We start from the raw sequence: 13,156 nt of genomic DNA, 5'->3' as shown, positions 1-13,156 counted from the left end.
ATTTGCATAAGTTCAAATACAACATAATTGTGTCTCTTATTTATTTTTATATACTTCCCTCAATACATCATAATCAATAAAAAAAAAAATAATCTCATAATTATAATAAAAACTTATATACGTTTAATATTATGTTTCATAAATTATAAATTATATACAAAGCGTTTTATAGTTAGTTCTTAGTGTTAAGAGAAGTTACACCACGCCAGTTTTATCATTGTATATAATGACTAGTCTACGTGGAAAAAAATATTAATAATTTATGCTACTCAAATATTCCATGCATTTTATTTTGTATAGGCACGTACAACGCTTAGTCAGTGTTTACAATGACCAATTTTTCTACTAGAACTATAACATAGAATGTACAATATATGTATACATACGTTTCGTACACTCCAAGTTTGTGTGTAAGAAAAATACGTTTTACATTCACCTAGGGAATATCGTTGTACCTATATGTATTAAATAGTAAGCAATATGTAGGGTCATCCCGAGTAATACTCGGGGTATCCCAAATCGTCTCTGGAGACTTTGAATTAGACCGTTGTGGTTTCACTATATACCTATAGAAAAATGTACAGGATTAACAGAAATAACTAGCAAATGTAATCGATTGTTAGTTATTTCTATTGCACCCTGTATAGTGTAAATATAATTGTTTGTGTATGTTTGATTGTACTGTTAATTTATAGTCCTGAATAGAAAAGTCAAATAGAGCGTAATGGTCTGACTCACAAAGGTCGTGCATAAAAGTAATTGCATCTTAATAACGTAATGTGTTTACATACATGATACATAACTTTACAGTGTACATATGCACTGTACGGTACACATAATATAAAAGGGATACAACCCACTCTCTAACATATTAACCAGGAAAGTATAACTGTGTCCTTCTCCGTTCATATTCAAACGTTTACACTTTTAAATCAGACGTTTCTTGAACACATAGGAATTATATATGCAAACATTATTATTATTGACTTATTTCTTAGTAATTTATTTTTAATATAATATTATATTTAACAAAATCGAATCATTGAAAAATCAAAAATATCATCGATACCAAGTGGAGTAGTAGAGTTCAAAACTTATACTCTTGTCTTGCTCAATAACCTTCTAAAAGCACTAGATATATTTGTAATACAGATAGTATATTAAAGAGTATATACGACGTATGAACATAATAATAATAATTTAAACTGTGATTTTGTATTAAATAATTTCAACAATACGGAAATTTAACATAAAATTTATCGATTCAAAATGAGGAAATAAAAAATACATGCACAGCAAACTAGACATATAAAACGATAAAATTGAACGAACAATTCAGTCAAAATTTATCACTGTGTCTGTAGGTAGTGTTTTATATAGAAATTAATTACATAGATATATACAGTTGTTTTTCAAAAAATATTGATAAGAAAATTCCATTTTAATGGCATAAATATGATATGGATTACTGCTAAAAAATCACATTTAGACATATTATTTACCTCAAAGATAATTAAGATGATACAATCAGTGGCGCGCAAACAGTATAGCGGGAGAGTGGTTAAGGGGTCACAACTCCTCCCCACACAAAAAAAACTTCTTTCTTTATCTAAATGTATTTCAAAAAACTTCCCTTCGCCACTATAATATCAGTACCTAGTATGTAATTTTTGGATAAACAATAATTATTATTAGCACGGTCCGTACAAAAAAAAATCCATGAGCGAGATTTCTTAACCACACTGTACAATATTATCATTTATTATAAACAATACAGATTATTACAAGTCATTCACAATCGTCCACACTTAGTTTGAAGATCAACAACCTACATTAATAATATGAACATCAAATTCTATTGATTAATTAAATTGATCCAACATCAAGATGTTAACATGGTTTTTCATACGAATCGTCCCCTTTGCTAGATATCAGTTTTACTAGAACTTAGAAAGCTATGAATGCGCATAGAAACACACATCATACACACGTTTCATTTCCATTTTACCTCCACACAATTATAAAACCGCTATTTTATTTAAAACCTAACTCATATTATAAGCTCACTTCTATCGAGTGAATCTGTCACTTTAATCGTATAAGTGAGATTATACAACTAAAAAGTCTATAAATCGGTCGAGAGTCGAGACGTTAGTGCAAAATACATTATACTATATACACTATACGACTACACACATTTTCAAATGGCCCGACGTAGGAATTATATAAATTATATACATATTACATATACATTTATATTATATTAATTTCAATGACGTCAAATCCATTATTAAGTTATATCGTTGCAGAAATTAAATATGAACGCAAATATGACACCCGTACGCCACAAATAACCACCACGGAAATATCCATGGAAAAATATGAAAAAATAAATCGCGTCAAACACTACCGCACAGGGAAGAGGCGTAAAATATTTGTATCAGCGCAACAGACCAAATGCGCAATTCAATGAGCAGATATAAATAAATAATATATGATATTAGGACAGGTATATGATACGAGATACGATATACCTACGACAAAATAGAACATAATATACGTTATGCGTTCAGCGTCAGTTAGTCGCCAGTAAAACGTTATACGCTCGCGTGCAGAACGATATCGTGAACAGATTTCGGATACGACCCGAACCCAACGTCGAGGTCAGGCGTACCTCCCTCGAAACGGCGGCGAACGCGGCAGCCGGGAGACCCGCATCGTCTAATCGGTCGAAAGTCTGGGACCTCCATCGCCCTCGTCCCACAAACGAAATCACTGCGTGTCACGAATTGCGATCAACAATAATAATAACGAAATATAAGGCAATCGGTTTTTCATCATGATTATTAAATGAGCGATTTAGAGAGAAGCGTAAGTGAACCGCGTACCCCAACTAAATTAATGAATATTTTAATATACCTACCCTACATTTTTTCGACACATAATATGGTATTTTATTAAGTATTTTTACAAAATTACAGTTAATATTTTTATAAATAAAAGGTAAAACTATTTACAAAATATGTGTTTAAGTATTGATATACCTAATGAAGTGATGCATAGTAACTATGTAATAATTACGTTCAATATTAAAGTATATAAGGTGATATAAGTATAACAAAAGTTCTATGTAAGAAGATATTTATTATAAATAAAAATTATCCTAATTTATGGAGTTTATCAAATACGAAGATTAATAAAAATTATTTGTTTATAATACTAAATTAATTATGTTAATTCCGTTAAAAGGTTAGAGATCTCTTGGGGATGACAGTTAATTAGTTCTTGAATATTTCTTCTTATTATTATTATTTATAGTTTGGGACTGATTTTGGTCATGAATACACTTGACATTTGAAATAACCAACTTAACTAAAATATTAAAACTATATTTATTAACAATCGATTTAAAAAAAAATACCAGTATCGTCTCAAATTCCAACAAAAGTCTATTGGCTAGTTGAAATATCTTTAGAGTATCAGCTATCTATAAATAAGGATATCGAATAATGGAATACTTGTCGACTCGCGGTGACATATTTTTTTATGATATAATTAAGGAGATATGAGGGGAAATCTCTCGACGGTTTCATTAGTTATGCTATAATCACCCTGCGGGGAAATCGAATATTTTTTAATTTTTTTTTTTTTTTTTTGTCATCGCAGGTATCTAATATTTCTTTTCCGAATCAAACACCGCTCGTGTCGTAAAAAATGTATACACCCGGCCTATTTATTTGTTTTAAATTGATTTTAACAAGGCACATTACGTATAATACCATACTCGCGGCGCCCGATTGGCCATGATAAATTATTATCACGTAGGTACCTCTACATGTCTATAGTATATCTACCTATCTCGTGCAGCAGGGACGGTAAAATTTTAAGCGGAACACAAACGTCTCTCGTTACCAAAATTATACGATAATAACACGGGGCTGCGACGAAAGAAAAATTAACGCGAAACGTTACGACGCGAACGGCCTAGAGATTGATTTCAACATCAAAACGAGAGCAGCTGATCAAACAACGATATTATATTATAAAGTCGTAATGCGGTGTCATTCATCGATATTATGTAGCAACGCCGGCGGTACCGGGTGACGACGAGCGCAGGACGTCGCCGCGTCGTATGCGGTCCCGCCGCTTTATGCCGTCCGACGAGTATACATAATGTTATTACAATAATGATATGACACACATAATTATTGCGACCCGCATAGACATGACCGCGGTGTAGGTACACGTCTCGATGTCGCTTACACAATATACAAAATAATATACACACGATGCGAATACGTACTTGCGACGTCGGCGGCGGCCGCGGCAGCAGCGATGATGTCGTCCACGTCTGTTCGTCGGGTCGCGGCCGATGCGTTTACCTGCGCCCGGACTGGTCGCCGGCCATTGTTTACCATTTATACTTGTTACGCGTGCCGCTCGTATTATATACCGTGTTTGGCGCCGCCGGCACACGAACGCGCGGCGCAGGGATGGCCGGGGTGGTCGTGGGTGGTTCGCCAAGTGCAGTGTGCCGCCGCAGAGCAGACAGGGGAGAGGGGCGCGCGCGCGCGCGCGCGTTCACTGCGTGCGCCGTCGGCGGCGATGTGCGCGCGCGCCCTCGCTCGCTAGCGCGTTCGGGGCCGAAGCGAGCACGCACGCCGCCGGACGCGGGCCAGCGGACTCTGCTCGCTGCAGTCCGACGACGGACGGTGTTCGAGGCCCCGCGTCCACGCCGCCGGTGATATAGGACGCGGTTGTGTGCGCGGTCTGTCGGCTCTGCAGTACGACGCTACGATGCCTGACTGACGATAATAATAATAATAGTAGATGACGTGCGTATACGGCAGCGAGCGGGTCGGCATGGCGGCGGCGGGACGGCGATTGAACGAGCGCAAACGAGGCGCCACCAGCTCCGGAAACTTGGCGGTGCGCGGCGCACGATTTGACCGCGGGAGTCTGGCACGAAAATCTCGATGTTTTTAATCCTTCGCCTGCAATGGCAGCAACAGTGACTGTTGTAGCGTGAAAAACGATTCGGTGAACGTGGCTGTACGGCGCGCGGATCTACGATGGTCGGCGGTGTACGGTGCTGCGTGCGCGCGGTCTGGCTCCGTCGGTCGCGAGTTCGCGGCGGCGGCGGCGGTCCAGTCCCGGACTGTGACGGTGCACGCGCGCGCTGCTGCCATCGCTGCCGGTCAGCGCCACGAGCATCGACCGCGCCGCTCGAGAGCGAAAATCGATCGGACGGGAACACGCCGCCGCGCGCCAGCGGCCTCCCAGGGCCGACGGGCAGAGGCGCGCACAGCTGTTTGACGAGCAGATGGCGTTCCCAGCACGATCGAATCGACTCGCGACGGCGGCCGGTTACTCAATTTCGACCGCACGACGCCGCCGTATAATGGTGCAGACCAATCGCTTTCACCCCCTCTCACCGCCATCTCGTCGTCGCAGGTATTAATTCTGCCGAGCGCACTCCCTCCCCGCCCCTGCCGGCTTTTCTCCAGCAGCGTTCGGGATTTGATTTTGAACTTTTAAATATTGACGTCCGTATTTTCGAGTGCGATCTGAGATTTTTTTTTCCACGACTCGAGGAATGATCCCGTAGAAATGCGAGCTCTTGTCTTCGCGACCTGCCTTGTCTACCGTTTAATTACTTGGCGAATGACTCTCCTGAAAATCTTGACGTATCGAAATCAAAATACGAACAATTAGTAGGTTTTGAGTTGTTCAACTCTGAGTACTAAAGAATAATTCCGTGATAATGAGTTTGAAAAATATAGGGACTACGGTTGCTTTGAAATTTTAATGATCTATATTAATCGATAAATATATTTATAGTTCATTAAAATGGTCCAAATAATATAATAAAATATACTATATCTGATATTACATCTATTTTATGTTTTTATAAAACTATTTTCAGGACTATTATCCTTAATTTAAACATTTTAATAACTAAAAAGCTATTTGTTCGTCTTAAATCATATTTCGGTACATCAAAATTAAAAAAAAATAATAACATATAATTATCCAATAAAATAAATAATTTATAGTAAAAAAATAGTTCTCATTTGTAAAACAAAAGTTTTTATCGCCGCAGAACACTCCATAAATAGTACAAGAAATCTTAAAAATTCGAAAATATAATCTTAAAATATATTTAAAAGTTCCAAAAGACAAAATTTGAAAAAAATTATTATTTAATGAAAAATTAGGGGTGAGCACGGTTGCTGAATCATATCGTATATTATACTACACTCGCTCGCCGACTGCTGCAGTAGCGATCGCCACCCGACCACCGAAGACGCCATGGGACGCCTGCCCGCTGCAGATGAGCCCCTTTGATGTGGATCCGTGTATAATAATTTATAAATTGTACATACCCTTCCACCCACGACGACTACATCCACCTCTAGGCAAAACCCCATCGTTATGCTGTATAGATACGTTGCGTAGTTCGAGGCATCCCTGTGGTGGTGTAATGTGGGTCGCGTTCGCGTTTTTCGACTTTACCGCAGATATCGAAATTTATTGTCGCCAACAATCGGTCGATGTTCATTCTGATACAATATTATTCTATTATTATGCGCAATTATAATGAATTTAATTTATACAATTTGTTTTGAATTACCTACATTCCAACGAACGTTACAAATTGATATATCACACACCACTGCACTGCGGTGCAACGTTCTTACTTAGTAAACATGGTACCTATACTGCAGTTTATACCCTAAACCCGCCATACATAACAATAGAAAATTATCTATAGTCACCACAGAAATACAATGCGATTATTGTTTCATCATTACCGAACACGGTTATCATCTATTCGTATACTGGAGAAGAGAGTAGATGTAGCCAGTGTTTATTTCAGAGGGGTAACTGGGAGGAGGGGTATTATCCTCTGAAAAAAAATGTTTACCCCCTCACCCCAGAAAAAATGTAAGATTTACTACGTCAAAAATAAAATAAAATAAATATTATGATTAGACGTTATAGGTTGTATTGTTGTACATGCAGTTACTTATTAATTAAGCTCACTTCTTGTGTGAACAAAATCTACAAAAATGATTGTGTATACAATTTAGATTTATTTTTACTTCCCTCCATTATTTGCTCTTATCTTATTATACCTCCTTCAAAATGTATGATATCCCCCTTCCCGGATAGAAAATCTGAAATAGACACTGGGTATAGCCACTTAACTCACCAGCAGTATGCATGTAATGTTTGATTACCGTTAACATATATTTTAGAATCTAAGCGAAGCATAAAATATATTTTCACAATAACGAATAATTTATTTTTGTTTTTCATGTCTAATTTTATTGTTGAGGATGACCCATGGTACCTATTTAATCAGATTTATAGTTAAAACTTTAACAAAAAATATTCGGTACATTTCAATTTAATCAAGTTAAGAAGAGAAGGAACAACAAGAATATTTTACGTAACGCCAGTTTTCGACAACAAAATAAAATAACCATAGATAATAAAAATTTCACCATTATTACTGTTCTCTACTTCACTAGTTATGGCATAATTTTCAAGACATTTTAGCACACTTATTGAACTATTTATAGATATATGGTAATTTTTTAGATTTTATTGGTCTTATTAAATGTATGATAAATATATTTTACAATATTTAAAAAACTCTAACCACACGGAAAAGAATAAAATAAAAACCAAAGTAGGTGACTGGCTTAGAATTTGCTACTGGATTAGTATTTTTAGTTTTTAGACTCTGAAGATGTTTTTTCAGGTAAAAAAACGTATCGATGGAATAATGATTTTTTTTCAAATAAAAAATGAATTGGTAGAATATACATGAAAAAAGGTCGCAAACGGTGTAATTTACGAGAGTTTACCAATTATTGCGTTTAAAATTACTATTTTATATAACAAATAACAATTGCGCTCTATACATTTTAAAATACTTAATGAAAACTTATTAATTAGTTATAATTATATATAAAATTAATACACACATCGATTATAGTTAGATTTTAAAAGCACTGTTTCACTTTCATCAAATAATAAATTTTAAGGACATGGTTTAACTGTACACCTCCACTTAATTTCATTTTTTGATTTAGTACATTTTCGAAACTTAAATTCATCGAGAAGTAACAACGGTTTACCTTTTTCACTAAGAGCTTGCTTAAAACAATCCATATTGTAATGTCAAACAACTCGAACTAATACTAAACAAAAAGATATAAGTAACGGTTATATCATCAATGTGTTAATGTGATATCATATATATATAATACAGTATATATTGTGTAATGAAACAATTATTAGGCTGATAAATATCCAACGAAAATGAAACCTTATTTTCGTCTATAACTCAAATTCATATTTGTACCTACGATTAAATGTGCGTAATAATAATAATGTTTTGTAAAATTCCCGATACTGTTATAAAATATATTATAACTAGTCACTTAAACCAGTAATTAATTAATCAATAAATAAGTTTTTAATTTATAAGCATTTTTGTGTCGATGTTAATGGAATTAGATTGAACAATAATATTTTTATATTTGAAGATAGGAAAATTTAAATACAAGCAAAATCGGTACACTAACCCTAAATAAAAATTTTGTTTTAGGCGCAATTAATCCATGCCAGAATTTAGATGAGCCTCTTCATCTTTATTCCGTCGAATTCGTATCTTACCCAGTGATATCATTGTCGACTAGACAATATGATAAATATAAAATAACTTTTTATGGTGTTTGCCATTAAACGTGATGCATATGAGATCTATTTTAAATCTAACCTAACATATTATTGTATAATTGTATAATGCGTAGCTGCAATAACGATTCACAAACGTATAGATTATGTAATACGTTTAGTAGATATATGATATAGGTACTCATGTACAGTAGTTACACACTTACACTAAAAATAGTTATGCAGGGCATCACACGACTATAATGGTATGATTTACCAAGGTTTACTTGGATCTTATAAGTTTATACACACACTATCAGAATCGATCTTAGAGGGGAAAGAGGAAACCATGACCTAGCCAGAAAAGGGGCTTCCAAATTTTTTTTAGAAAATACTAAATACTTAATATTATTCAAAATAATAAAATTATTGTGAATTTCAAATTATAAATCCGGCACTGCGTGTTAAATTAAAACTTAACAAACTATAGTATATACTAATACTATGTATCTACTTACAATATATTATATCATATTAGAACCGGGTCGACGTGTTTTTACATAACTGGTACAACGAATGACCGCGATACAACCGTACGGACGATTCGTTAAACTGATACAGTATTTACACATGCAGTGTGCGTTTGTCGTTGACTTCGTGAAACAGACTGCACTACAGATGATATTTGAGGTACACTGTCGCAGTGTCAATATACAACCTTCTTTTTATTCATCACACTCTATCCTGGTGAATCGGAATTTCTACGAAAATCATTCTCAGCAATAATCATCCAAGTTACAGGGGACGTCTAATTTCCTGGTAATAAACGAGAATGCGAAGACAAGTACGTGCGTTTTTTCACTAGATATATATATATATATTTTTTTTTTGTTATAAATAATATACGTACACAGTCTTGGACTAGACATTTATACTTTTTATTATCATCCCATTTCTATTTAACCATTTTTCCACAGTCAAAAATAAAATTCTTGTACTATCATATTAAAAAAGAAATGTGAGTGTTTCAAACGCATCTAAATGTCAAACGAATAAAAATAAGGGTTGTGCTATTGTCAAAAACGACTTCCGATAGTTTTATTGCTTCTTTAAAACGAAAGAAATGATAGAAAAATATTGTTATTTTTTTTTGTTATATATAATCTAATAGCGCAGAAAATAATTAAGTGTGCAAAAGTTATGTGTCATTTTAACTCTTATAATAAATAATAAACAATCAAAATTGCCTACGAATTTTCGTATTAGAGCGGTGTGTACCCAACGTTTAAAGCTGGGCAATCGACCCAATGAAACAAATTTTGAAGAACAAATATAAGAGTAAAATAAAAAATAACTGTAACTTTGAACATCATAAATATTTTGCCCCTGGGCGGTCCACGCATCACTAGCCGAGTACTGCGTAATGTATCGACACACGTAAACATCTGATCACGCGTAGAGTATTTTTCTCTCCAAAACTATTAGTCCTATTTTTGGGCGGTCTTTTGAGCGTTTATGAAAATGTTGACTGTACGGGGGCATACGTCTCCTGGAAATTCGATTTTATAACGAAGTTTTGCCTCTCGTGGTCTTATGATATTGTATATAAATAACGTAATCCTAACATAAATATCATTTCCGCACAGAGATGGCGGCTGCAGTCGTAAAACCCGTCACTGGTCATTGGGAGGTAAGGCTACGGGCGGCCGCGGTGACCGCGGTTACGGCGTTGCTGCTGACGTGTACGTCCGCGGCCAACGGCGCCAGGGTACTGGCCGTGTTCCCGTACAACGGCTACAGTCACTTCGCCATGGTCGAACCGCTGATGGTCGCCCTGTCGCAGCGCGGTCACCACGTGACCGTGATCAGCCCGTTCCCGCGACGCAAAGACAGGGGCGGCGGCGCGGGCCGGTACGTGGACGTGGACGTGTCGGACGCGCTGCCGCCGGTCATCAGCGAGATGAACGTGACCGATGAGTTCGAGCACCAAGTGGACCCGATTACCGGGCTCCGAAACCTGTGCCAGATGAACCACCGGGTGTGCGAGGCCACTTTCGAGCACCCGCGGGTCCGTGCGCTGATCCGCGGGCCCGGCGCATTCGACGTGGTGTTCACCGAAGCGTTCTCCACCGACTGTTTCGCGGCGTTTGCGCACGCGTACGACGCACCGCTGGTGTCCGTCCGGACGTCCGACTACTCGCCGCAGCTCAACCGGCGCGTGGCCAACCCGCAGAACCCCGCGTACCTGGTCAACCACCTGCTCGAGTATACCGGCCACGACATGTCGTTCGTCCAGCGGCTAATCAACACGCTGGCCACGCACTTCGGCGCGGTCGGCTACCACGCCTTCTCCGACGACCCGTCCACCGAACTGGTCCGGCGGCACTTCGGGCGCGGTACGCCGTCCGTTCCGGAAATAGCGCGGCGGCGCACCGCGCTCGTGCTGGTCAACGGCCACCACAGCCTGTCTCAGCCCCGTCCAACGGTGCCCAACGCGATAGAGGTGGGCGGCTTGCACATCACACAGCCCGCGGAACTGCAAAACGCGGCAAATGTAAGTACCTGCCTATACTCACGGTAAACTCGTATTGTGCAGTGGAATCTCGAGGGGAACGGATAGAAAAAATTCGAAACATTAAATTATATTAGGAATGTGAAAACGTTTTAAAAAACTAACTTCTACCGTCCAAGTTAAGATGATTGACGACCAAATTCTATTTATCTTTGAAAATATTTGAAGTATCTGTTGGAATACAACACCATCATTGTTTGTATGTAAAACCGGGTCTTACGAAGCAATTTAATACAATCTGAAGTGTTACGCTATCCAAGGTTTGTCTATCGGACATTCGTATATTCCGTTTTAAAAGAGAATACAGCGGGTGGCGACCGGTTAACGATCTGTCTGGCGGTGCGCATCTCCCACATAACGACATTGGTAGTGACCGGCTATCTCGTAGTAAATTCACTCAATAAAATATGTAAACCCCCTATCACATAATTATATAGTCACAAACTATTTATTTAAATTTTTATGTGTTGGTGATGTAATAGGAATGGACAGATTACTGCGATTTGTGTGACCAAGGCGTCGTTTACGTGTCTTTTGGCTCGTTGTTGAAGGGATCGTCGTTTTCAGTTCAATTCACAACGGCGTTCGTGCAGGCTTTCGAAGCACTACCGTATTGCGTTCTATGGAAATATGAGGGTGAATTGATATCCAAACGGATTAAAGTGTCCAAATGGATGCCCCAACAGCAGATTCTGAGTAAGACTCACGACGGAAACGTAGTCGTTATACTGATAATTGCATACTATATCGTCTACAAAATATAATTGAAATACATTAAAGTATGACTATTTGTTGAGAAAAACTATGTGGTGGTTGAGTAAATTCTACATCCCTATACCTACACTACAAAAAATTTAAAACCGTATATAAATACGATTGTCGGTTATAGCATAACACTGAGATCGACCATTTTAGAGTGTTATTCATTTGATTTAAGAGGAAAAAGGTTAAAACTCCTATCGTTATAAATTAAAAGAAAATAACTGCTAACATACCAAAAGAAACGTCCTAATTCTGAGTCCGTATTATACACCACTTGGTATATCATATTTTGTTCATAATATATTATATTTTGATCATACGGCGTTGTGGATAGGCTATTATTAATACAAAACTACTGTGTTCGCGTTTTATTATAGTTATAATTATTATAATTGTGCTTTCACAGGTCACAGGAACATCAAGATGTTTATAACGCACGGTGGCCTCATGGGCGTTATGGAGTCCGTGTACTTTGGAGTGCCGATGATTGGTATACCTGTGTTCGGCGATCAACAGTCAAACGTCGCCAATTGTGTTGCAAAAGGCATAGCCATCAGACTCGATCACCGACTGATCACCACACAAAAACTGATCAAAAGCATTCAAGCCATCGTCACGGACAGCAAGTGAGCCTTTGCTTGATATTATTTATAACCCCTAAAATCAACACTAAATACATACCAATTACTATCATAAATTATTTTTACACTTAACCATTGCAATATGTACACAATATTATAACTTTGTGAAATTGATTTAAGATACCGGTCAAAGGCATCCGAGTTGTCTGCAAGATTCAGGGACAGGCCAACTAGTCCACTGGAAACAGCTGTGTTTTGGACCGAATATGTCATCACACACGGCAATGCGACCAATACCGCATCTCCGGCAATAGATTATGATTTTTATCAATATTTTTTATTAGATGTAGTTGGCGTCGGACTGTTGATTTTTATATTTTTATTTTATATAGCGTTACGAATAAAAAAATGTATACGATTTAATTTATAACACACTCGTAACGCGATTGATGAAATCCATAAATACCCAAAACTAAAATGTACATATTATTAGGTATAATAAAAAATGTATAACACATTTTATTATAATATCACTTCTATACTATATTCA

At 37.3% G+C, this 13,156-nt stretch overlaps 2 protein-coding genes across 3 annotated transcripts in view; one reads left to right on the top strand and one right to left on the bottom strand.

Moving 5' to 3' along the window:
- Window positions 1–4,797, bottom strand: part of LOC112592431 (C-Maf-inducing protein-like) — a 32,004-nt gene extending 27,207 nt beyond the window's left edge. Inside the window, exon 1 of the mRNA XM_025336478.1 lies at window positions 4,304–4,797. The gene's annotated coding sequence lies outside the window, so the exon portion shown is untranslated. The remainder of the gene's footprint in view (window positions 1–4,303) is intronic.
- LOC112592432 (UDP-glucuronosyltransferase 2B17-like) overlaps window positions 1–13,134 on the top strand; it is a 32,432-nt gene extending 19,298 nt beyond the window's left edge. Inside the window, exons 1-5 of one of the 2 annotated variants that reach the window (XM_025336481.1) lie at window positions 9,226–9,535; window positions 10,338–11,245; window positions 11,746–11,959; window positions 12,432–12,651; window positions 12,787–13,134. In XM_025336481.1, coding sequence (XP_025192266.1) covers window positions 10,340–11,245; window positions 11,746–11,959; window positions 12,432–12,651; window positions 12,787–13,036 — 1,590 coding nt within the window. In that variant the 5' untranslated portion in view covers window positions 9,226–9,535; window positions 10,338–10,339 and the 3' untranslated portion in view covers window positions 13,037–13,134. Of the gene's footprint in view, window positions 1–9,225; window positions 9,536–10,337; window positions 11,246–11,745; window positions 11,960–12,431; window positions 12,652–12,786 lie in introns of those variants that run through there. The other variant, XM_025336482.1, reaches the window with a different exon arrangement.
- The last annotated feature ends 22 nt before the right edge of the window (window positions 13,135–13,156 follow it).

This window comes from Melanaphis sacchari, unplaced genomic scaffold, assembly GCF_002803265.2.
Source record: "Melanaphis sacchari strain LSU unplaced genomic scaffold, SCAv2.0 Contig174_pilon_pilon, whole genome shotgun sequence".
Lineage (NCBI taxonomy): Eukaryota > Metazoa > Arthropoda > Insecta > Hemiptera > Aphididae > Melanaphis > Melanaphis sacchari.
This window is presented reverse-complemented; position numbering and strand designations above follow the sequence as displayed.